Source organism: Osmerus mordax, chromosome 1, assembly GCF_038355195.1.
Source record: "Osmerus mordax isolate fOsmMor3 chromosome 1, fOsmMor3.pri, whole genome shotgun sequence".
Taxonomy (NCBI): Eukaryota; Metazoa; Chordata; class Actinopteri; order Osmeriformes; family Osmeridae; genus Osmerus; species Osmerus mordax.
Genome location: NC_090050.1, coordinates 23,953,188 through 23,974,386, shown reverse-complemented (window position 1 = coordinate 23,974,386; position 21,199 = coordinate 23,953,188). Strand labels below are relative to the sequence as shown.

General features: G+C 51.5%; 1 protein-coding gene across 1 annotated transcript; it reads left to right on the top strand.

Annotated features, from left to right (window-relative positions):
- Positions 1 to 2,406: 2,406 nt before the first annotated feature.
- Positions 2,407 to 21,198, top strand: LOC136942459 (R3H domain-containing protein 2; the record flags this gene model as incomplete). The annotated part of the gene is given in 22 exon segments (XM_067235405.1): positions 2,407 to 2,625; positions 3,183 to 3,224; positions 6,936 to 7,025; positions 7,169 to 7,289; positions 7,800 to 7,878; positions 8,337 to 8,396; positions 9,238 to 9,378; positions 9,810 to 9,918; positions 11,406 to 11,501; positions 11,924 to 11,973; positions 12,977 to 13,030; positions 16,312 to 16,505; positions 16,921 to 16,994; positions 16,996 to 17,094; positions 17,561 to 17,659; positions 18,032 to 18,319; positions 18,516 to 18,550; positions 18,698 to 18,789; positions 20,566 to 20,638; positions 20,640 to 20,721; positions 20,824 to 21,002; positions 21,144 to 21,198. Coding segments are annotated over 22 exon segments (2,331 nt in total), but the record flags the coding sequence as incomplete, so codon positions are not given.
- Between the last annotated feature and the right edge of the window lies 1 nt (position 21,199).

Below are 21,199 nucleotides of genomic sequence, written 5' to 3'. Positions count from 1 at the left end.
GAGGGAGAGTGGGAGAGGGGCAGAGAGAGTGGGAGGAGAGAGAGGAGAGAAGAGGGAGTTTTTCCATTCACCTTCATCCTTCATTCAGCATCTGCAGCAGGGCTGCCTGCCTGCACATCTTCATTATGAAAATCCCTCTCAGTTGTTGTGTGTGTGGAGAGAAGCCATGATAGCTGCTGATTTTCTCAATGAGTGCTGTTGAGCGATGAGCAGTAACCTGTCCTCTCTCCTCTCACACACACACACACACACACACACACACACACACACCCTCATGGACGTCTGATAGGTCAGGTCAGGGGGATGGGGGACGTTACTGTACTGAAGCAGAAAAACCACAGGACCCCCCAGACAACCTGGTTTGTCTTTTTTGGTGTGTGTGTGTGTGATTATGTGAGTGTGCGTCACTGACTCTTCTAGGTGTGGTCTGTGTGAAATTAGTGAGCGATCGTCATGGCGATGACAGTCACCTCTCAGATCACTGCCGCTTTCCACGTATTTATTTTTAATATCATCTCAGTCCCTCTCTCTTCTCCTCTCTCTCCTGCATTCCTGTTTCTCTAACCTCGTTCCCCCCCCCTCTCTCGCTCCTTCACTCGTTCCACGCAAACAGCAGCTGAGCATGACGTCCGCCGTCCTCCTTGGCAACCCTGTGGTGCCTGTGAAAATGGGGGGGGAGGGAGGGAGGGTGGAGGGAGGGAGGGTGGAGGGAGGGAGGTGGAGAATGGCAGAGCAGATGTCGGTTCCTCTCCAGTGAGAGACGGGGGACAGAAGTGTTTCTCCAGCACGCACGCACACACACACACACACACACATACACACTCTCTCTCCATGCTGGAGAGGATGCCCTTCATACGTCTACACAGACCTCATATCCTCAGATAACTGTCCCCAGAGAGAGATGGAGAGAGAGAGAAGAGGTGGAGAGTTGGAGGGACAGAGAGAGAGGTAGAGAGGTAGAGAGGTAGAGAGGTAGAGAGAGAGAGAGAGAGAGAGAGAGAGAGAGAGAGAGAGAGAGAGGAGAGAGAGAGAGAGAGAGAGAGAGAGAGAGAGAGAGAGAGAGAGAGAGAGAGAGAGAGAGAGAGAGGAAGAGAGAGAGAGAGAGAGATAGAGAGAGAGAGAGAGAGAGAGAGGAGAGAGAGAGAGAGAGAGAGGAGAGAGAGAGAGAGGTTGTGTGGGTAGCAGGATGATTCAGTGTGGTGGTTGTGTAAGCTCCCAGGGTTTTGCGGTGTGTGTGGGTGTCCTGGTCAGAGATGCAGAGCTGATGACGCCCTCTCAGTCTGGGGCTTCCTACTGTGGGGATCCCTGCATGCTGCACACTGCACGACTGGAGCGCACACACACACACTCAAACACTGACACACACCTGCTGCATACGCACACCTACGCACACACACTCGTGCACATGATAAGGATCATTGTTTGCTGGATTCATGTTTTTCCTTCTTCAGGAAACTTAAAAACAAACAGTCTCCTCCTGCAGTGATGAGTCACACTGCTGTGATGTCATGGTCTCTTCCTGTTTCTCTCTTCCTGTTTTCCAGGGGTCCTGGTTGGAGGGTCAATCATGTTGCAACACTGAGACAACCCCCCTCCCTTCCTTCCTCCCTCCCCCCGGCCTGCTGCTCCCCCGCCGCTCCGCCCCTCACCCCCCAGGCTGTGCTATGGAATGCCCTCCCCCCCCCTGCCCGGCCCAGACCCGCAGTGTAGGACCAGCACAGCCCAGCCCAGCACAACAGGGGACACAGCCCACTGCTGTTGTCTGAATAAGGTAGGCCTTCAGACCTCTCCTCCTCTTCCTCCTCCCCCTTCTCATCCTCCTTCACTCACCCATTTGCTGTCTGTTTTACCTGAGACCTGAGATTCTATAATACCTGAGGTTCTATGTTACCTGAGGTTGATTGTTAGCTGAGGTTCTATATTACCTGAGGTTCTATATTACCTGAGGTTCTATATTACCTGAGGTTCTATAATACCTGAGGTTCTATATGACCTGAGGTTCTATATTACCTGAGGTTGAATGTTACCTGAGGTTCTATAATACCTGAGGTTCTATAATACCTGAGGTTCTATATGACCTGAGGTTTCTATATTACCTGAGGTTGAATGTTAGCTGAGGTTCTATATTACCTGAGGTTCTATATTACCTGAGGTTCTATATTACCTGAGGTTCTATATTACCTGAGGTTGAATGTTAGCTGAGGGTTAACTTGACATTGTATTCCTACAGTTGCACCAGTAATCCAGCAATGATGCGTAGTATGAATCTGTTCTGCATTTATGACTTCGCTGATGAATACTGACTGTAGCTCCTCCCCTTCGCTGATGAATACTGACTGTAGCTCCTCCCTCCTGCACAGCTACGCCTGGGTGCCCTCCCTCCCCCCTCCCCTCCCCCCTGAAATGATGTCCATGAGCTTGGCAGAACACACCCAGGCTGAGGGGGAGAGTGGACAGCTGGATGGACCCAGCAGCCAGCACAGACCAGCCCTCTCCCCAGCCTCAGATCCAGCCTCAGCCCCAGCCCTCCCCCCAGCCCCAGCCTCAGATCCAGCCCCAGGGCAAGGAGAGCATCATGGGGGAGGGAAATGGAGGCTGAAGACCTGCTCTGCACAAGACTCCCAGGTAGGGACTGCAGCTACCTCCTTCACTGGCTCAGACAGCTAGCCAGACAAACCAGCTAGCCAGAGAGCAAGTCAGTAAGCCAGAGAGACCGGCAGCCAAACAGCCAGCCAGACAGTCAGCCAGCTAGCTAGCAAACCACTCAATAATTCATTAAGATATTTGACACATACATTTATTTGATAGATTTTCTTAAGAAATGATGTCTGGCTAAGGGCAAATAATGTATAAGCAACTACGCAAAAAATAATTCTGCAACTCTGTTTTTTGATACTTCTGTAAGGGAATTTTGTTTATATTATGACGAACCATGACAAATAGGGAGTTAAATGGCTGAGCGGTTAGGGAGTCGGGCTATTAATCAGAAGGTTGTGGGTTCGATTCCCGGCCGTGCAAAATGATTTTGTGTCCTTGGGCAAGCCACTTCACCCTACTTGCCTTGGGGAGAATGTCCCTGTACTTACTGTAAGTCGCTCTTGATAAGAGCGTCTGCTAAATGACTCAATTTAAATGTCACTTTACTGTAACTGTACCACTGACTGAAATTTTTTCCTCAACAGAGGCGGACTTCAAACCATGGCCACACTAGAAAACGAGCCAAGGTAAGAAGTTAGAAAGCGTTATCTGCAACTTTGTCTCCAGCTAGCAGCATCTTAGCTAGCTGCTAGCCTCTACTTAGCCTCCCGCTAGCTGCTACTTAGCCTTCAGCAAAGCATCTACTGTAAATAGCTACCAGCTACCTGCTACTAGCCCAGCTGTCTATTCAGTCGTTACCTTGCAGCTAACTGTGTTGTGTAAGCTTCAAGTCTTTTGGTCCCGAACTGGGAAGCAGAGCTCAGCGGGGTATTAGAGGTCAGAGGTCAACAAGGCTTGCCCTCCCCTGTGGCCCAACTGTCCTTAAATAGCCCCATAGGGGAGGGCAACCCTTTCATCTTTAACCTCTTCAAGGTGGAAGGGGGAGGGGGGGCAGTGGAGCGCTCAGTCCAGTAGCAGGTCAGTAGAACTGAGAATCTTATGGGCTATTATAGGACAACTGGGCCATGCTGTCACACTTACACTCGTACGTTATCCACTGCTTGGTTCTGACACTCAAACACACACACACACAAACACACACACACCCTGCCCTACCTGCTCTATGTATCTGGGCTATGCGGGGGGAAAATACTTCTGTGTTGTCCTGACCTCGTTTCTGCAGTATAGATCTTTACTGCTGCTCTGTAGCTGTGAGCACCTAAACACATTGTCACAATGATGCAGAGTTTGTGGATTGTGAGGAAGAACCATACCATACCACAGTATCAAAGACTTTATAGAAGTCTAAGAAGACAAATCAAATAAAAATGTATTTGTATAGCACTTTTTACACGCAAGCATGTCACAGAGGGCTTCACATACGCCCATAGAACTGCCCCTCAACCAACCCTCAAGGCCACAAGATAATGAAAACTATCCTCCAAGATTAAATCTGAATAGTCAATAAGGTCTAACACCAATCGGATTAGGGAGTCAGGTGGCTGAGCGGTTAAAGAATCGGGCTAGTAATCAGAAGGTCGCTGGTTTGATTCCCGGCCGTGCCAAATGACGTTGTGTCCTTGGGCAAGGCACTTCACCCTACTTGCCTCGGGGGAATGTCCCTGTGCTTACTGTAAGTCGCTCTGGATAAGAGTGTCTGCTAAATGACTAAATGTAAATGGATATTATTATATATATGTATATTCCTTATGAAGCCAGATTGGATCTCCTCTATAATTGAGTCAAACACTGCCTTCATTCCTTTTGCAAATATAGAAGCTAATATTTTAAAATCATTATTAAGCAGACAGATTGGACGCCAATTATCGAGCAAAAGCAAGTCTTTCTTGGGTTTATGGATTAATGTAATCAGACCTTGAGTCAAACTGGGGGGGGGAGAGCATTATTCGCAATGCTTTCAGAAAAGATCTCCAACAGAAAATTGGCCAATTGTTGAGAAAAGATTTTGTAAAACTCAGCAGATATACCATCAGTCCCAGGAGACTTATTATTTTTAGGATGTTCAATAGAATAAATTATTTCTTCAACCATAATAGGGCCATCACACTGTTCCTTCTCAGCCTCCCCAAGTGATTTCACATTCCCCAGAGTCAAAAAAAAGTGTTGAGGAAACCTCACAATACTTAGTTATATAAACTCCCGTAGAAGTTGTAACTAAAGTTAGAGATTAATTTGGAATCATCTGTGACGATCCATTACTATTCAATTGTTGAATCGTATTATTTGTGGTATTTTTCTAACCTGAAAAAATAAGATGAATTTTGTTCACCCTCCTCAATCCACTTCTTCCTAGATCTGAGAAAGGCTTTCTCTGTTTTCTGTTTATACATAACATCCAACTTATTTTGTAGCTCACAGATCAGGTTTGTCCTCTAAGAGACTTTCAACAGGTTTTTGAACAAGAGAGGTGATCTGTGTAATTACACTTTCTTCTTCAGCTCTCCTTGGTTTGGCAAGACTACTCCCATATGTTCTTAAATATGTTCCAACATCATATGCAAAGCTCCCAGTTATATGGAGTCAGGTGGCTGAGCGGTTAGGGAAGCGGGCTAGTAATCTGAAGTTTGCCAGTTCGATTCCCGGCCGTGCCAAATGACGTTGTGTCCTTGGGCAAGGCACTTCGCCCTACTTGCCTCTGGGGAGAATGTCCCTGTACTTACTGTATATCGCTCTGGATAAGAGCGTCTGCTAAATGACTAAATGTAATGTAAAATGTAAATGTATATGACTCTCAAGTGTCACGCATTGAGCGTGACAGTCACTCATTTCGGTCTATTGTCACGCACTCCTTATACAACTATTTATAATATATTTAATATGCTGCAGCACCAACCTAAATTTCTCTGGCCGCGCCGCTCTCACTATGGAACCGGCAGGAATCGGCGCGTCTCCCCTGGAGTTCTTAGTCGAGCCTGCCACTTATAAGCCAATCAAAAAAAAGAAAGGGGCTACACAATAGCCAATCAGAAAATAGTACTATTGTATCTTGGTAAGATTTAACGAAACAACCAATGAAAAAAAAGAATGTCCTGGAATTGTTCACGTGATTCTGCTACAACGTCTTCCGAAAGTTTCGTTCACCCACAGAGCAAACCACTGGAGCTCGAGCATCACTTGACTGCTGTTAGGAAATGTTTCCCAGATAATTAGCATCAGGTTTTCATGTGTCTGTAACTAAACCAACAGTTTTACAGCCTGTTCACTGACAACACCTGCTCAGAACAAGTAGTCTAGGCCTAGTCATATTTTCGTTATCACACGATGACTGACATCACACTAGCTAGCTAATTAACCAGCTAGCTTGCAGTAGCAAAATATTTGATCTCCGCTTTTTATACCAGGCCTGTCAGGACTTTATCCACACCGATGTTGACCAAAACATTAACAATATCACAGTGACGCAAAACCCGCCAATCCACAGGAAAACGCTCAACAATCCTGCGTCTTTGCATGCTGCACTACTTGCCACCGATGACTAATACAAAAGAGGCGTTTCGGACAGCGGATACTGCTTTTGGTGTGTAAAGCCCTTACGATCTAGTGTAACAATATCTCTACTATGATGTTTGTTACAGTAACAGTATGTCCACCTTGCTGTGTAGGAACTGTATCTCTAGTCCACTGTGCTGTGTCACAGTGTAACAGGGATTGCATCTCCACTGTGCTGTGTCACAGTGTAACAGGGACTGGATCTCCACTGTGCTGTGTCACAGTGTAACAGGGACTGGATCTCCACTGTGCTGTGTCACAGTGTAACAGGGACTGGATCTCCACTGTGCTGTGTCACAGTGTAACAGGGACTGGATCTCCACTGTGCTGTGTCACAGTGTAACAGGGATTGCATCTCCACTGTGCTGTGTCACAGTGTAACAGGGATTGCATCTCCACTGTGCTGTGTCACAGTGTAACAGGGACTGTATGTCCACTGTGCTGTGTCACAGAGTGTAACAGGGACTGGATCTCCACTATGCTGTGTCACAGTGTAACAGGGACTGTATGTCCACTGTGCTGTGTCACAGAGTGTAACAGGGACTGGATCTCCACTATGCTGTGTCACAGTGTAACAGGGATTGCATCTCCACTGTGCTGTGTCACAGTGTAACAGGGACTGGATCTCCACTATGCTGTGTCACAGTGTAACAGGGACTGGATCTCCACTGTGCTGTGTCACAGTGTAACAGGGACTGGATCTCCACTGTGCTGTGTCACAGTGTAACAGGGACTGGATCTCCACTGTGCTGTGTCACAGTGTAACAGCAACTGTATCTGTGTTTCAGTCCAACGCCAAGCTGAAGCTGGTGAGGAGCCTTGCGGTGTGTGAAGAATCCTCAGGACCTTTCTCCATAGACGGACCTTCCGACACCCAGGTACCCTTTTACTGGTTAAGTTGTTTATTTGAATCCAGATAATCTGTTGCTTTGTTGCTGGCCGGCTGGCTGGCTGGCTGGCTGGACGAAGAAGGTAAAATGTAGGGGTTGGTACGATATTGAAAGTCTGCCTGTTGTTGCAGGACATCATCCAACTGCATATCAGCTGTCCGTCTGACAAGGAGGAAGAGAAGTCCTCCAAGGACGAGTATGAGAACGAGGAGAAGAACAAGGACAGGGCTCCTCGCAAGATGCTGTCCCGCGGTGAGGCCGGGGTGGACGTCTGGGTGGAGGTCTGGGTGGGGTCTGGGTTGAGGTTTGGGTCTCTCTTGTAGAGAGAAGCTTAGAAAGGATGCCATTTTGGAAAGATCACAAGATAGAAGGCCATCTTGAAGAAAGAACCTGTGAAAGTGTGTATTGAGGAACTGTGGAGTGTGTTATGTCTGCTGTCTAGCCCTGTCTCAGACTAGACCATGAGACTGAGATTGTTTGACCTCCCGTGTAGCTGCTGGCTGGTGTCATCTTCACAGGATATATTAAGCATCTTAAATGACGTCATTCTCTGTCCACTTTCCTCTCTTCCCTCCTCTCCCTTTCAATCCTCCTATCTCTTTGTTTTCCTCCCTCTTTCTCTCTCTCTTTCTGGCTGTCTCCCCTCTCTGGCTCTCTCTCCCCCCTCTCTGTTTCTCTCTTCCTCTCTTTTTACTCTCTTTTGCCCTCTCTTACATTCTCTTACATGATCTGTTCCCTCCCTCCCTCCCTCCGTCTCCTCAGACTCCAGTCAGGAGTACACAGACTCAACCGGCATCGACGTGCACGAGTTTCTGGTCAACACACTGAAAAACAACCCCAGGTATGAGAGTATGTCAGTACCAGAGATTGTTGGCAGCCCGACTCTTGTATAGGGGGGGTCTGGTAGGGGAGATGACTAGGAGAAAAGGCTGGAGGCTCTTGTATGAGGAGGGGGTCTGATATGGGACATGTTTACAAGAGAAGGTGGGAGGTAGTTTTGTAAGGGGAGGGTGTGAGGGTGGGGCGACGGGGGGGACTCCTTGCTTGCTCCTTTTGGAAGGCTGAGTATTCATTGCGGTGCCTCTTGGCTTTGATCTTCTCTGGCTTGCATTCTACATTCTACAACCCTCCCCCCCCCTTACTACTACGCAAACACTCCCTCTCCCTCTACTCCCTCTCTCTCTCCCTCTACTCATGTCCGTTTCCTCTCGCTCTCCGTCTCCCTCACCCCTCTCTCTCTACCTCTCTCATCGCTCCTCTCTCCCTCTGCCCTCTCATCTCTCTCTCTCTTTCCTACAGGGATCGAATGATGCTGCTCAAACTAGAACAAGATATCCTGGAGTTCATTAATGACGACAAGTGAGCCACATTCTTAACATTCACTCACGTTTAATATTAGCCTCCCGTGTTGGCTTCTGCCTGGGGTATTTTTAGTTAGTTTTTGTAATTTGATAAATATGGTGATAGTGGTTGATGTGGGAGCCTTTTCGGACAGTGGCTGGCTCTGTGGGCCCCTGCCTGTAGTGTTGAGATGGGAGCCATGAACAGGAAGACAAAGTTCACTCTAGTACACAGCTGATACACATGTTGCAGCACTGTTGCTCTGTTGGAGTACTGTGCTTCAAACTCACAGGACCTAGTTTGTGCATCGCTTGGTGTACAGAACACCAACATGGCTAAAGTTGGGGTCATTTGACTTTCCTTTCTTTTTTTAGGCTTTTTACAAACCATAGTTCAACACATACCTTCTTTGTGTTTGTTACTTCAAAAAGTCAGACAGATTACAGTATTTCACTAGATGTGATAAGAAGTGGCACTTTAACTGTAGAAAATATTATAAAATACTGCATAATATATATATATATATATATATATATATATACACCCTCTCCCTCTCTATATATACTCTCCCAGTAACCTGTATATACTCTCTCTCACAGTAACCTGTATATACTCTCTCTCACAGTAACCTGTATATACTCTCTCTCACAGTAACCTGTATATACTCTCTCTCACAGTAACCTGTATATACTCTCTCTCACAGTAACCTGTATATACTCTCTCTCACAGTAACCTGTATATACTCTCTCTCACAGTAACCTGTATGTACTCTCTCTCACAGTAACCTGTATATACTCTCTCTCACAGTAACCTGTATGTACTCTCTCTCACAGTAACCTGTATATACTCTCTCTCACAGTAACCAGTACAAGAAGTTCCCCCAGATGACGTCGTACCACCGCATGCTGCTGCACCGCGTGGCCGCCTACTTTGGCATGGATCACAACGTAGACCAGACCGGCAAGGCCGTCATCATCAACAAGACGGGAAACACACGCATGTGAGTGGCGGGTGGGAGGGAGGAATAGATATATGATCTGCATGCAATTTTCTAGACTATTTTCCCGTGTTTAGTAGCTACTGAATCTGCTGTTAACTAATATTAATTTAGTCATTTAGCAGACGCTCTTATCCAGAGCGACTTACAGTAAGTACAGGGACATTCCCCCGAGGCAAATAGGGTGAAGACACAACGTCATTTTCACGGCCGGAATCGAACCAGCAACCTTCCGATTACTAGCCCGATTCCCTAACCGCTCAGCCACCTGAGTCCCAATATCAATCTTCTGCTGTTTTCCTCCACTACTTCCTAGTCCTCTTTCTCTTCCTCCTCCACCTCTTCCTCCTCCTTGTTCTCCTACTCACTCCTCCTCCTGTTCCTCCCCCCCTCTAATCTTCTCCTCCTGCTCCACCTCCTCTTCCTCCCTGTAGCCCGGAGCAGAGGTTTTCAGAGCACATCAAGGATGAGAGGAACATGGATTTCCAGAAAAAGTTCATCCTGAAGAGGGATGACGCCAGCATGGACAAGGACGATAATCAGGTACCCAGACCCTCCCAGGTACCCAGACCCTCTCAGGTACCCAGACCCTCTCAGGTACCCAGACCCTCCCAGGTACCCAGACCCTCTCAGGTACCCAGACCCTTTCCAGGTACCCAGACCCTCTCAGACCCTCCCAGGTACCCAGACCTTCTCAGCCCCTCTCAGGTACCCAGACCCTCTCAGGTACCCAGACCCTCCCAGGTACCCAGACCCTCTCAGACACTCCCAGGTACCCAGACCCTCCCAGGTACCCAGACCCTCTCAGGTACCCAGACCCTCTCAGCCCCTCTCAGGTACCCAGACCCTCCCAGGTACCCAGACCCTCTCAGGTACCCAGACCCTCTCAGGTACCCAGACCCTCTCAGGTACCCAGACCCTCTCAGGTACCCAGACCCTCCCAGGTACCCAGACCCTCTCAGCCCCTCTCAGGTACCCAAACCCTCTCAGGTACCCAGACCCTCCCAGGTACCCAGACCCTCCCAGGTACCCAGACCCTCTCAGACACTCCCAGGTACCCAGACCCTCCCAGGTACCCAGACCCTTCCAGGTACCCAGACCCTCTCAGACACTCCCAGGTACCCAGACCCTCCCAGGTACCCAGACCCTCTCAGACACTCCCAGGTACCCAGACCCTCTCAGGTACCCAGACCCTCCCAGGTACCCAGACCCTCTCAGACCCTCCCAGGTACCCAGACCCTCTCAGACCCTCCCAGGTACCCAGACCCTCCCAGGTACCCAGACCCTCTCAGCCCCTCTCAGGTACCCAAACCCTCTCAGGTACCCAGACCCTCCCAGGTACCCAGACCCTCCCAGGTACCCAGACCCTCTCAGACACTCCCAGGTACCCAGACCCTCCCAGGTACCCAGACCCTTCCAGGTACCCAGACCCTCTCAGACACTCCCAGGTACCCAGACCCTCCCAGGTACCCAGACCCTCTCAGACACTCCCAGGTACCCAGACCCTCTCAGGTACCCAGACCCTCTCAGGTACCCAGACCCTCCCAGGTACCCAGACCCTCTCAGACCCTCCCAGGTACCCAGACCCTCCCAGGTACCCAGACCCTCCCAGGTACCCAGACCCTCTCAGCCCCTCTCAGGTACCCAAACCCTCTCAGCCCCTCTCAGGTACCCAAACCCTCTCAGCCCCTCTCAGGTACCCAAACCCTCTCAGGTACCCAGACCCTCCCAGGTACCCAGACCCTCCCAGGTACCCAGACCCTCCCAGGTACCCAGACCCTCCCAGGTACCCAGACCCTCTCAGGTACCCAGACCCTCTCAGGTACCCAGAGGAAAACGCTGCCATCAAGCAGTCAGTCACTCAGCCAGTCAGTCAGCTAGGAAAACCAGCGACCTTCGGATTACTAGCCCGATTCCCTAACCGCTCAGCCAGCTGACTCCTAGTCTCAGTCAACTGGTAAATTGAGTTAGTCAATACCCGCTTCTGTCCAATGAGGTTGTGAGTCGCTCCTCTCCTCGTCCAATGGCAGATCCGCGTGCCTTTGCAGGACGGGAGGCGCAGCAAGTCCATCGAGGAGCGCGAAGAAGAGTACCAGAGGGTACGGGACCGCATCTTCGCCAGGGAGGTAGGTCGCCACAGCAACACTGCAGAGGGGGGCGGGGCGCGGTCTAAAACTCTAACCCTTCCTCCCACCCTCCACACTAACTCTGCTGTATGATAGGGAGCGGGCCGGCTTGATTAGGATGATGAAGATATATGGAGAGAGTGAATGAATGAATGAATTAAAAAGAGGAGAGATTAAATGAAAGAGAGAGAGACATGGGCACAGAAAGACCAAACCTACTAATAGGTTATAAGTCATAACCTTCCAGTACTCCCCTTATAGTACTTAATAAGTCAACTGTAGGTAGTCCACATAATACCTCTACCCACCAGCTCTGTAGACACTGGCCTCTTCGGTGTATTTGTAACTTAAGCTGTAGGACTTGGGGTGAGTTTGGTTTAGCCAGCTCTGCTGGGATGGGTGGAGCTATTGGTAATGTACAGGTGTCTTTTCCTTTGCAGTCCTCTCAGAATGGATACATCAACGACAACAGGTAAGCACATGCCTGGACACCTGTCCCTGGGTTAGCCCTTGTGTGTTCCCCGGAGGAATAATAATAATAAATGTATTCATTTAGCATCTTTATCCAAAGCGACAAAGGTAGAATATTCAACAGTGCAGGAGGTCTCTACTAGCCTATCAGGTTACAGTACCTAAGAGAAGGAGGTCCCTAATCCTGACCTACCAGCCAATCAGAGCATAGATGACTAGGTAGATTTTGTGTAACCTACTATTGTACCCCCCCCCCCCCCCCCCCCTCAACATACTATTTACCATTTCTTCCCTGTTCTATCTGAAATAAAATAAATTCTTAATTCCTGTAGAGGAAGTTTTGATGGGGTTGTAATAGTGAACTTGCGTCATAAGTGTGTGTGGTGTTCAGTAGTTCAGCTTAGAGAGGGGGCGTCTGCTGGGGAGCAAGGGGTAGTCTGGGGGGGGGGGGGGGTTAGGGTCTGGGCAGGGTGGAGGCTGGATGGGGTGGGGTGGGGGAGTTAGTTTCTGGGTGTGGGGGTTAGGGTCTGGGCAGGGTGGAGGCTGGATGGGGTGGGGTGGGGGAGTTAGTTTCTGGGTGTGGGGGTTAGGGTCTGGGCAGGGTGGAGGCTGGGGGGTCGGGTGGGGTGGAGGCTGCAGATAGAGAGGCTTCCCTGTGTCCCAGCCAGTCTAATGTGGAGGACCCAGATCATTAGGCTGAAGTGCTGAGAGGGATGGAAAGAGAACGCGGCCTTTTCCATCTGTCAGGGTTAGCTTTGTCTGCGTTTCTCTGCCGGGGACTCGACACCACCCCTCCTCCTCAATCTCCCCACCCCTCCTCCTCAATCTCCCCCACACTCCCTCTCAGTCCACCTTCACTCCTTCAATCACCCCACCCTCTCCTCCTCAGTCCCACCCACCCTCCCTCTCAATCCTCCCTCTCTCGCCCCCTCAGTCCCCCCACCCTCTCCTTCTCCAGTCCGATCCAGTAACCCCAGCACTTTTCTCCCAATGTCAAACAGCAGACTGTCCACTGAAGGCTACACCTCTAGCTCTCAAAAGAGGAGGCAGATGTTTAGGTACTGGCCTGGCTGTCGTGTGTCTCCAGTGGTGGTGGTGTTTGCTAGTGGTGTGGCTTGGTGTGGGCTGTTGGCTGAACACCTGAGAATATGCATGGCTGGCTTGTGGTTCCTCAGGACTGAATGACTGGGCGGGCAGGCGGGCTGGCTGTCATTGATGACTCACTCCTGGCCTACAGGCTGGTTGAATTGTATGACTGAATGACTCATCTGGATGACTCACTTTTGGCTTCTGGTTTCTGGGAACTGACTGTAGCTACTGTACTTGTACTGGCTGTTACACTGACTGACTGATCTGAGGATGCAATGTTCAAACTCATTAACCGACTGTTTGGCTGACTGAGTCATTGTTTGACTGAGTGGCTGACAGGGATGTGTATCTTACTGACTGTTTGACTGCTCTAGAGCACATCTTACCGGGAGGGAGGGAGGGAGGGAGTCTGGCCTGGTCTAACATGGTCTAGCCCGGTCTGGGCTAGTATGGTCTTGCCTGGTCTGGTCTAGCCTGGTACTACAAATAGTCCACATAGACAGTACTGCAGCAAATCAAGGATCAGAAGTGCATAGTTCAACAGTATTTCTGAGGTCAGGCTCAAGACACTGGAGATAGCTGGGGCTCGCTGGTTCAAATCCCTCCTATGTCACTTTGGATAAAAGCCTTTGCTAAATGAATATGTTACCAGGAACAGTCTGTGTTTACTAGGCACAGTGTAACTATAGACAACTGTAGAGCAACATCTTCCAGTGATCCTCTAAGTGAAGCACAGAGATGAAACCATACTGTGAGGAGGAGGGGATGAGGGGATGAGAGGAGGGGATGGAGGGATGGAGGGGATGAGGGGATGGAGAGGAGGGGATGAGGGGATGAGAGGAGGGGATGGAGGGAAGGAGGAGAGGAGGGGATGGAGGGAAGGAGGGGATGAGGGGATGGAGAGGAGGGGATGGAGGGAAGGAGGGGATGAGGGGATGGAGAGGAGGGGATGGAGAGGAGGGGATGAGGGGATTGAGAGGAGGGGATGAGGGGATGGAGAGGAGGGGATGGAGGGAAGGAGGGGATGAGGGGATGGAGAGGAGGGGATGGAGGGAAGGAGGGGATGAGAGGATAGAGAGGAGGGGATGGAGGGAAGGAGGGGATGAGAGGATAGAGAGGAGGGGATGGAGGGAAGGAGGGGATGGAGAGGATGGAGAGGATGGAGAGGAGCAGGGGAGGATGAAGTGGTGAAGAGGATGTGAGGCTGGATCCATCCTGTCCTCTGGTCTTTGTCTGCAGAGCCAGAAAAAGGGAGGAGGAGAAAACGAAAGAGAGGGGTGGGAGAGAGGGGGGAGGGAGACACGAGAGAGGAGAGACAGAGAGTGGTAGAGGGGGGGGGGAGACACGAGAGAGGAGAGACATAGAGTGGTAGGGGGGGGGGAGGTTGTGGGAGGAAGTGAGAAATTAGAGATGAAGAGAAGGAGAATGAGAGAAAGAGAAAAGAGAGAACGCGTTGTGCATGGAGGTCTTAAAATAGCTCCCCATTAATTACAGCTTCTCTGAAATATTCATGAAGTACCACCACCCCCCCCCCCCCTAACTCTCCAGCTACCAAGGTTTAGTTCCTCCTCTTCTCTCCATCTGGGAAAATAAATAAAAATTCACAATAGTGATGGGCATTCCGGCTCTTTTTCGTGAGCCGGCTCGTTTGACTCAGCTCACTGAACAAAGCCGACTCTTTGGGCTCCCAAATGGCTCTTTAAAAAAATACATATTATAACTATGACTTTGACTATGATAGTTCTGAAAACAAATCAAATTAAATTATTAAATTAAATCATACTCTACCTTTAACCACAATGTCTTTAAAAATGCACTGATTTGTTACGGCTCTCCTCCAAGTTTCGATTACTCGTCTGAGTGTGTGTGTGTGTGTGTGTGTGTGAGAGTGTGTGTGTGTGTGTGTGAGAGTGTGTGTGAGAGTGTGTGTGAGAGTGTGTGAGAGTGCGTGAGAGTGTGTGTGAGAGTGTGTGTGAGAGTGTGTGAGTTGGCTCACCCATTCCCTCATGCAGTATAATTGGTTGACACCTCGTGTATGATTGACAGGAACAGAATGTGATGCTGATCAGACAGTCAAAACGAATGTGTGCGCCTTTAGGCCTATATAATACTTTTTTGGTTGTTCTTTGAATTAGTACATTATTTTAAATACAATTTAAATCATTCATTATTTCATTATAACATTGGCCTAATCATTTAATTTCTATGGGCTATATTTAAAAAAAATAAAGCTTGTGAACAGTGTTAAACTCTGTCTCGTTTTCTATGATGTTCGAGTTTTTTTGCCATGTCGTGTCCATTCTTACCTACGTGTTTACGTGAACTTGTTTACAAGAGAGGTTTGGATTAGACAGGGTTATAGTTGGATAGCTTCAGAAGTTAGATAGGGTCAGATGATAGACAGGGTTTGATAGATTAGGGTCCTCCTAACCTGTCAGGTGAAGGTCTGTGCTGTACTAAAGCTGAAAGGTCTTCAGTGAGTTCATATAGTAACTTCCTGGGTGTAGTCTACATAGTGTAACCAGTACACTCAAGGTTGCAGTGTGTGATTGTTGTGCAGTAAATGGGTGGTATTTATGTTTTGTGTGTGTGCTGTATCTGCATGTTGGTGTCCTGCATGGTGTTGGGCATCCTGTGGATGTGATGATGGCCATGGTGTCTTTGTGGTAGGTTCACTGTCTGCTGAGATCCACTCTCACCCCTCCCTGCCCCCCCTCCCTGCCCCTCCTCCTCACCCCTCCCTGACCCTCCTCCCTGCCCCTCCTCCTCACCCCTCCCTGCCCCACCTCCCTGCCCCTCCTCCTCACCCCTCCCTGCCCCTCCTCCTCACCTTTCCTCAACCCTCCTGTGTCCCGTGTTAAACACATTCTACCTGCATGGGTGTTCCTCTGGGTCCGTGTGTGTGGTGGAGTTAGCTGTGGTGGAGTTGCTTGATGTAGACGCCAGCCCACATCTGCATCTTTATGTCCAGTCTTCCTCCCCCTATCCTGCTGCTCTCCTCCTCCACCTCCTCCTCCACCAGGCCTGTCAGTTCCTGAGGTCTCCTTCACTTGCTGCTGATCACTCCCCCCCCTGTTCTCCCCCCTCCTGTGTCCATCCTCTCTTCTTCACCTTGTCCATCCAAACTGCCCCTCCCCCCTTCTACATCCTCTATTCTAACCCCTCCCCCTCTCTACATCCTCTCCTCTAACCTCTCTCCCTCTCTCCTCAACTCCTCCCCCCCCTCCCCCTCCTCCTCCCCCGTCTCCAGGGGTAACCGTGAAAGCTCCAGCCGTGCGTCGAGCAGTCGGCAGAGCAGCGTGGACAGCGACGTGAAGAGCCTGGACCCTCGCCCCTGGAGCAGCACCGACTCTGACAGCTCCAGCCGCACCCTGCGGCCCCCCGTCACCAAGGCCTCCAGCTTCTCAGGCATCTCCATCCTCACCCGGGGAGACAGTCTGGGGGGCAGGGGGGGGGGGAGGGCGCTCTGGTAAGGAGGGGAGCAGGGGGGGGGGGGGAGGGCGCTCTGGTAAGGAGGGGAGCAGGGGTGGGGGGGGCGCTCTGGTAAGGAGGGGAGCAGGGGTGGAGGGTTAGGAGGGAGAGAGGTAGAGAGAAGTGGACAGAATGATCAAGTGAACTTGATCATACATAAGTGACCACCTGTTACCTGTAGAGCCACCAGAGCTGCCATACCATACAGCAGTTTGCCATCTAGTGGCCAGAGATGTGAACTGCATGAGTATTTAAACGTTTTAATATGACCTAACTTATTCTATATAGTTATAAAACAAATGTAAATGAGATGGCTTATTGTGATATTTAACCCGGTGTGTGTTTGTGAGACAGCACCTTGTCTAAACAGAGTTGCTGTGTCCTCCAGGTGTGCCCCAGGCGAGCCCAGACCAGTGTCCCCAGGCCCCAGCCCCCCAGCAGGGACGCAGCCTGCTGCCCTGCCCCCCCCCAGGCCCCCCAGCCCCCCCAGACCCACCAGCCCCAGACTGCTCTGCTGCCCACACCCCCGCAGCACCCCATGGGAAACCACATGCTGGCTCAGGTGTGATTGGCTGGTTGGCTGATTGGCTGGCTGGATGGTTATTCCGTTTTGCGTTTTTGTTTGAACCCTGTGGTTGTTTAGTTCAGAATTCTCTGGAACTAAACTGTTCAGCCCTGTTTGTTTTGACCTCTCACACCTGTCCTCTGTGTTCTAATCCTCTCTGCTTCTCTCTCCCTCCTCCTCTTCCTCCCCCTCTCTCTCTCTTCCTCCCCCTCTCTCTCTTCCTCCCCCTCTCTCACCCTCCTCTTCCTCCCCCTCTCTCTCTTCCTCCCCCTCTCACCCTCCTCTTCCTCCCCCTCTCTCTCTTCCTCCCCCTCTCTCTCTCTCCCTCCTCTTCCTCCTCCCTTCTCTCTCCCTCCTCCCCTTCCTCCCCCCCTCTCTCTTCCTCCCCTCTCTCTTCCTCCCCCTCTCTCTCTCCCTCCTCCTCTTCCTCCCCCTCTCTCTCCTTCCCTCTGTCTCTCTCCAGCCGGTGGTGACTCTGCAGTCCACCCAGCCTGTCTCGTACTCCAGCCCCTCCTGCCCCCAGGTCCTCCTGCCGGTCTCCCCTTCCCAGCAGTACTCCATGGTACTACTCTCTCTCTCTGTCTCTCTCTGTCTCTCTCTGTCTCTCTCTGTCTCTCTCTCTCTGTCTCTCTCTGTCTCTCTCTGTCTCTCTCTGTCTCTCTCTCTCTGTCTCTCTCTGTGTCTCTCTCTCTCTGTCTCTCTCTGTGTCTCTCTCTCTCTCCCTCTCTGTCTCTCCCTCTCTGTCTCTGTCATGCATTACCAGACAGTAGAGGAGACTGGACTGGGATCTGTTTAGTGTTAACATGAAAGATGAATCATTCTGTGGTCGTCCAGATGTACTCGCGAGTAACTCTAACTGCGCCCCTTCCATGCCTCTCCTCTCTGCCCCTCCTCCTCTCTCCCTCTCCTCCCGTCTCTGCCTCCCCTCCCCCAGGGTGAGGACCTAGCCCCTCCCTTCACCCAGATGACCCTCAGTCGTCAGGGCTCCAGTGAGAACCCGGAGACGGCCCCCATGTACCAGGCCGCCCCCAGCGTGCTGCCCCAGCACCCCCCTCCCCAGACAGGGTACATCATGACCCCGGGGGGCCAGCCCCTGGCCCCGCCGTCTGGCTACCAGCCTGCCTCGGGGCACCCTCCACCGCCCCCCCCTCCCCCCTCCCAGCCTGTCATGCAAGCCCCGCCCCCCACCCAGGGATACATGCAGGCTCCGCCCCCTCAGCAGGTATGGACCCTCACACAACCCCCCCCCCCTCGTCACCTTTCAGGTCACTGGTGGTGGTGGTGATGATGATTAGAGGTGGTGGATTCTGACCTCTCCACTCTATGGCTTGTTCTTCCTCTTCATTCAATCCATTTCACTAACCCTCCTCCCCTCCTCCTCCTCCTACTCTTCTCCTCCTCTCTTCCACCTCCTCCAGATCCAGGTATCCTATTACCCTCCAGGGCAGTTCCCCAACACAGGCCAACAGTACCCGTCCTCTGGCCAACAGTACCCCAACACTGGGCAACAATACCCCAACACGGGGCAACAGTACCAGTCGTCGGGGCAACAGTACCAGTCGTCGGGGCAACAGTACCAGTCGACGGGGCAACAGTACCAGTCGTCGGGGCAACAGTACCGGCCAATGACGCACCAAGTGACCTACCCTGCCCAGCGCTCCCAGCCCATGGCCCAGGCCAGCCCGCAGTCAGGTACGTGATGATGATGCAACGTATTCACTTAGCAGAGCCTCTCCACACCTAGAGAACACCACCTCCTCTCCACACCTAGAGAACACCACCTCCTCTCCACACCTAGAGAACACCACCTCCTCTCCACACCTAGAGAACACCACCTCCTCTCCACACCTAGAGAACACCACCTCCTCTCCACACACCTAGAGAACACCACCTCCTCTCCACACCTAGAGAACACCACCTCCTCTCCACACCTAGAGAACACCACCTCCTCTCCACACCTAGAGAACACCACCTCTTCTCCACACCTAGAGAACACCACCTCCTCTCTACACCTAGAGAACACCACCTCCTCTCCACACACCTAGAGAACACCACCTCCTCTCCACACCTAGAGAACACCACCTCCTCTCCACACCTAGAGAACACCACCTCCTCTCCACACCTAGAGAACACCACCTCCTCTCCACACCTAGAGAACACCACCTCCTCTCCACACCTAGAGAACACCACCTCCTCTCTACACCTAGAGAACACCACCTCCTCTCCACACACCTAGAGAACACCACCTCCTCTCCACACCTAGAGAACACCACCTCCTCTCCACACCTAGAGAACACCACCTCCTCTCCACTCCTAGAGAACACCACCTCCTCTCCACACCTAGAGAACACCACCTCCTCTCCACACCTAGAGAACACCACCTCCTCTCCACACCTAGAGAACACCACCTCCTCTCCACACCTAGAGAACACCACCTCCTCTCCAGACCTAGAGAACACCACCTCCTCTCCACACCTAGAGAACACCACCTCCTCTCCAGACCTAGAGAACACCACCTCCTCTCCACACCTAGAGAACACCACCTCCTCTCCACACCTAGAGAACACCACCTCCTCTCCACACCTAGAGAACAGCTCACTGTCCACCAGCGGAGGACAGTAAACACACCTAGAGAGCACCAAACTTGGTGAAGCTTCCAGAATGAACCGGTTTCTGCCCTTATCCCCAGTGTCCTCAAACATGAGCTGACTAAACATGAGCTGACTAAAATAGACCTCCTGTGTACACCGTAGCTGGCATGCTCAGGGCTCACCTCTGGCCTTGATCTGAGTCGGGAGAGAACACAAGCACATCTAGAACCTTCTGTCTACCTCCTCTTGTACCTGTCTATAACGTCAACTATCACACGCTCTCCTGTTATTATAACATAACATACTGTCAACCATCACACTCCTGTTATTATAACAGAATGTTGATGTCAGGTTCTCTGCCTACCCTGGTCTCTGTTCTGCTGAGCGCTGCTGGAACTGTTGTTTGTTTTGGACGACTCGATTCAGCGTGCCGGTTTTAACTGGCAACAAGTGTGTGTGCACGTGTTGCGTGTGGTGCGGTAGAATGTGTGTCGAAGTTCACAACTTTCCCACACTGACCTGAACTTACTGCCCTGTGATCTGACATGGAAGACAACATGTACACCAGCTAAGGGGGGGGGGGAGGGGGGGGAGACACCTGGGGGGTGGGGGCGGGGGGGGAACGGATGGATGGACAGACCATTCCTCCAACCACCAAAACACTGTCACAACTCTGCACTTCGGATCCTTGATCTTCTGCTGCTGAGGCCCTGACGCAGCAGCAGCCCCGGGTTCGAATCCGGCCGGGGGATCTGCATGTCTCCCCCCTCACCCCCCCCCCGACACTGTCATTCTCAACCCTCTGTCTAGTGAAGGCCTAAAAGACATCTTTAAAAAAAATCATGGTGACTGTAGCTGAAAGTGTCTCTCCCCCCAGGCCTCCAGGCCATGCTCCCCCCTCCGCAGCCAGGATACAAGGCATCCTGGGGGTGCAACAGCCCCAGAACCCCCCCTGCTCAGCTCCCAGAGGCCTGGCATGGGAGCACAGATGCAGGGCATGATGGTCCAGTACCCCCCCATGCCCTCCTATCAGGTACTGCTTCCTGCTGAGCACAGACACACACGCACACACAGACAAACACAGATGTATACCCGCACAGACAGTATGTATACCTGCTAACCTGTCCCCCCCCAGGTGCCCAGTGAGCCCCAGCAGGTGGTCCAGCAGCAGTTCCAGCCCCCCGTCATGGTGCCAGTCAGCCAGGCCGTACAGGGGCCCCTCTCTGGGGGGGCCATGCCCGGGGGGGCCATGCCTGGGGGGGCCATGCCTGTCTACTACAGCGTCATCCCCCCCTCCCAGCAGAGCAGCACAAGGTGCGCACACGCACACTTTCAGTTACCCTCACACACCCACACTCACACCACACCCACACGCTCAACATTAACTTAACTGCGTTCGTCGGGTGTGTATGTGAATGTGTGTGTATGAATGCCTTTGTGTGTTTGTGTCCCCAGTCCCACGGTGGGGTACCTGCAGTCCCCCAGTTCTGAACAGTACCAGATGACTCCCT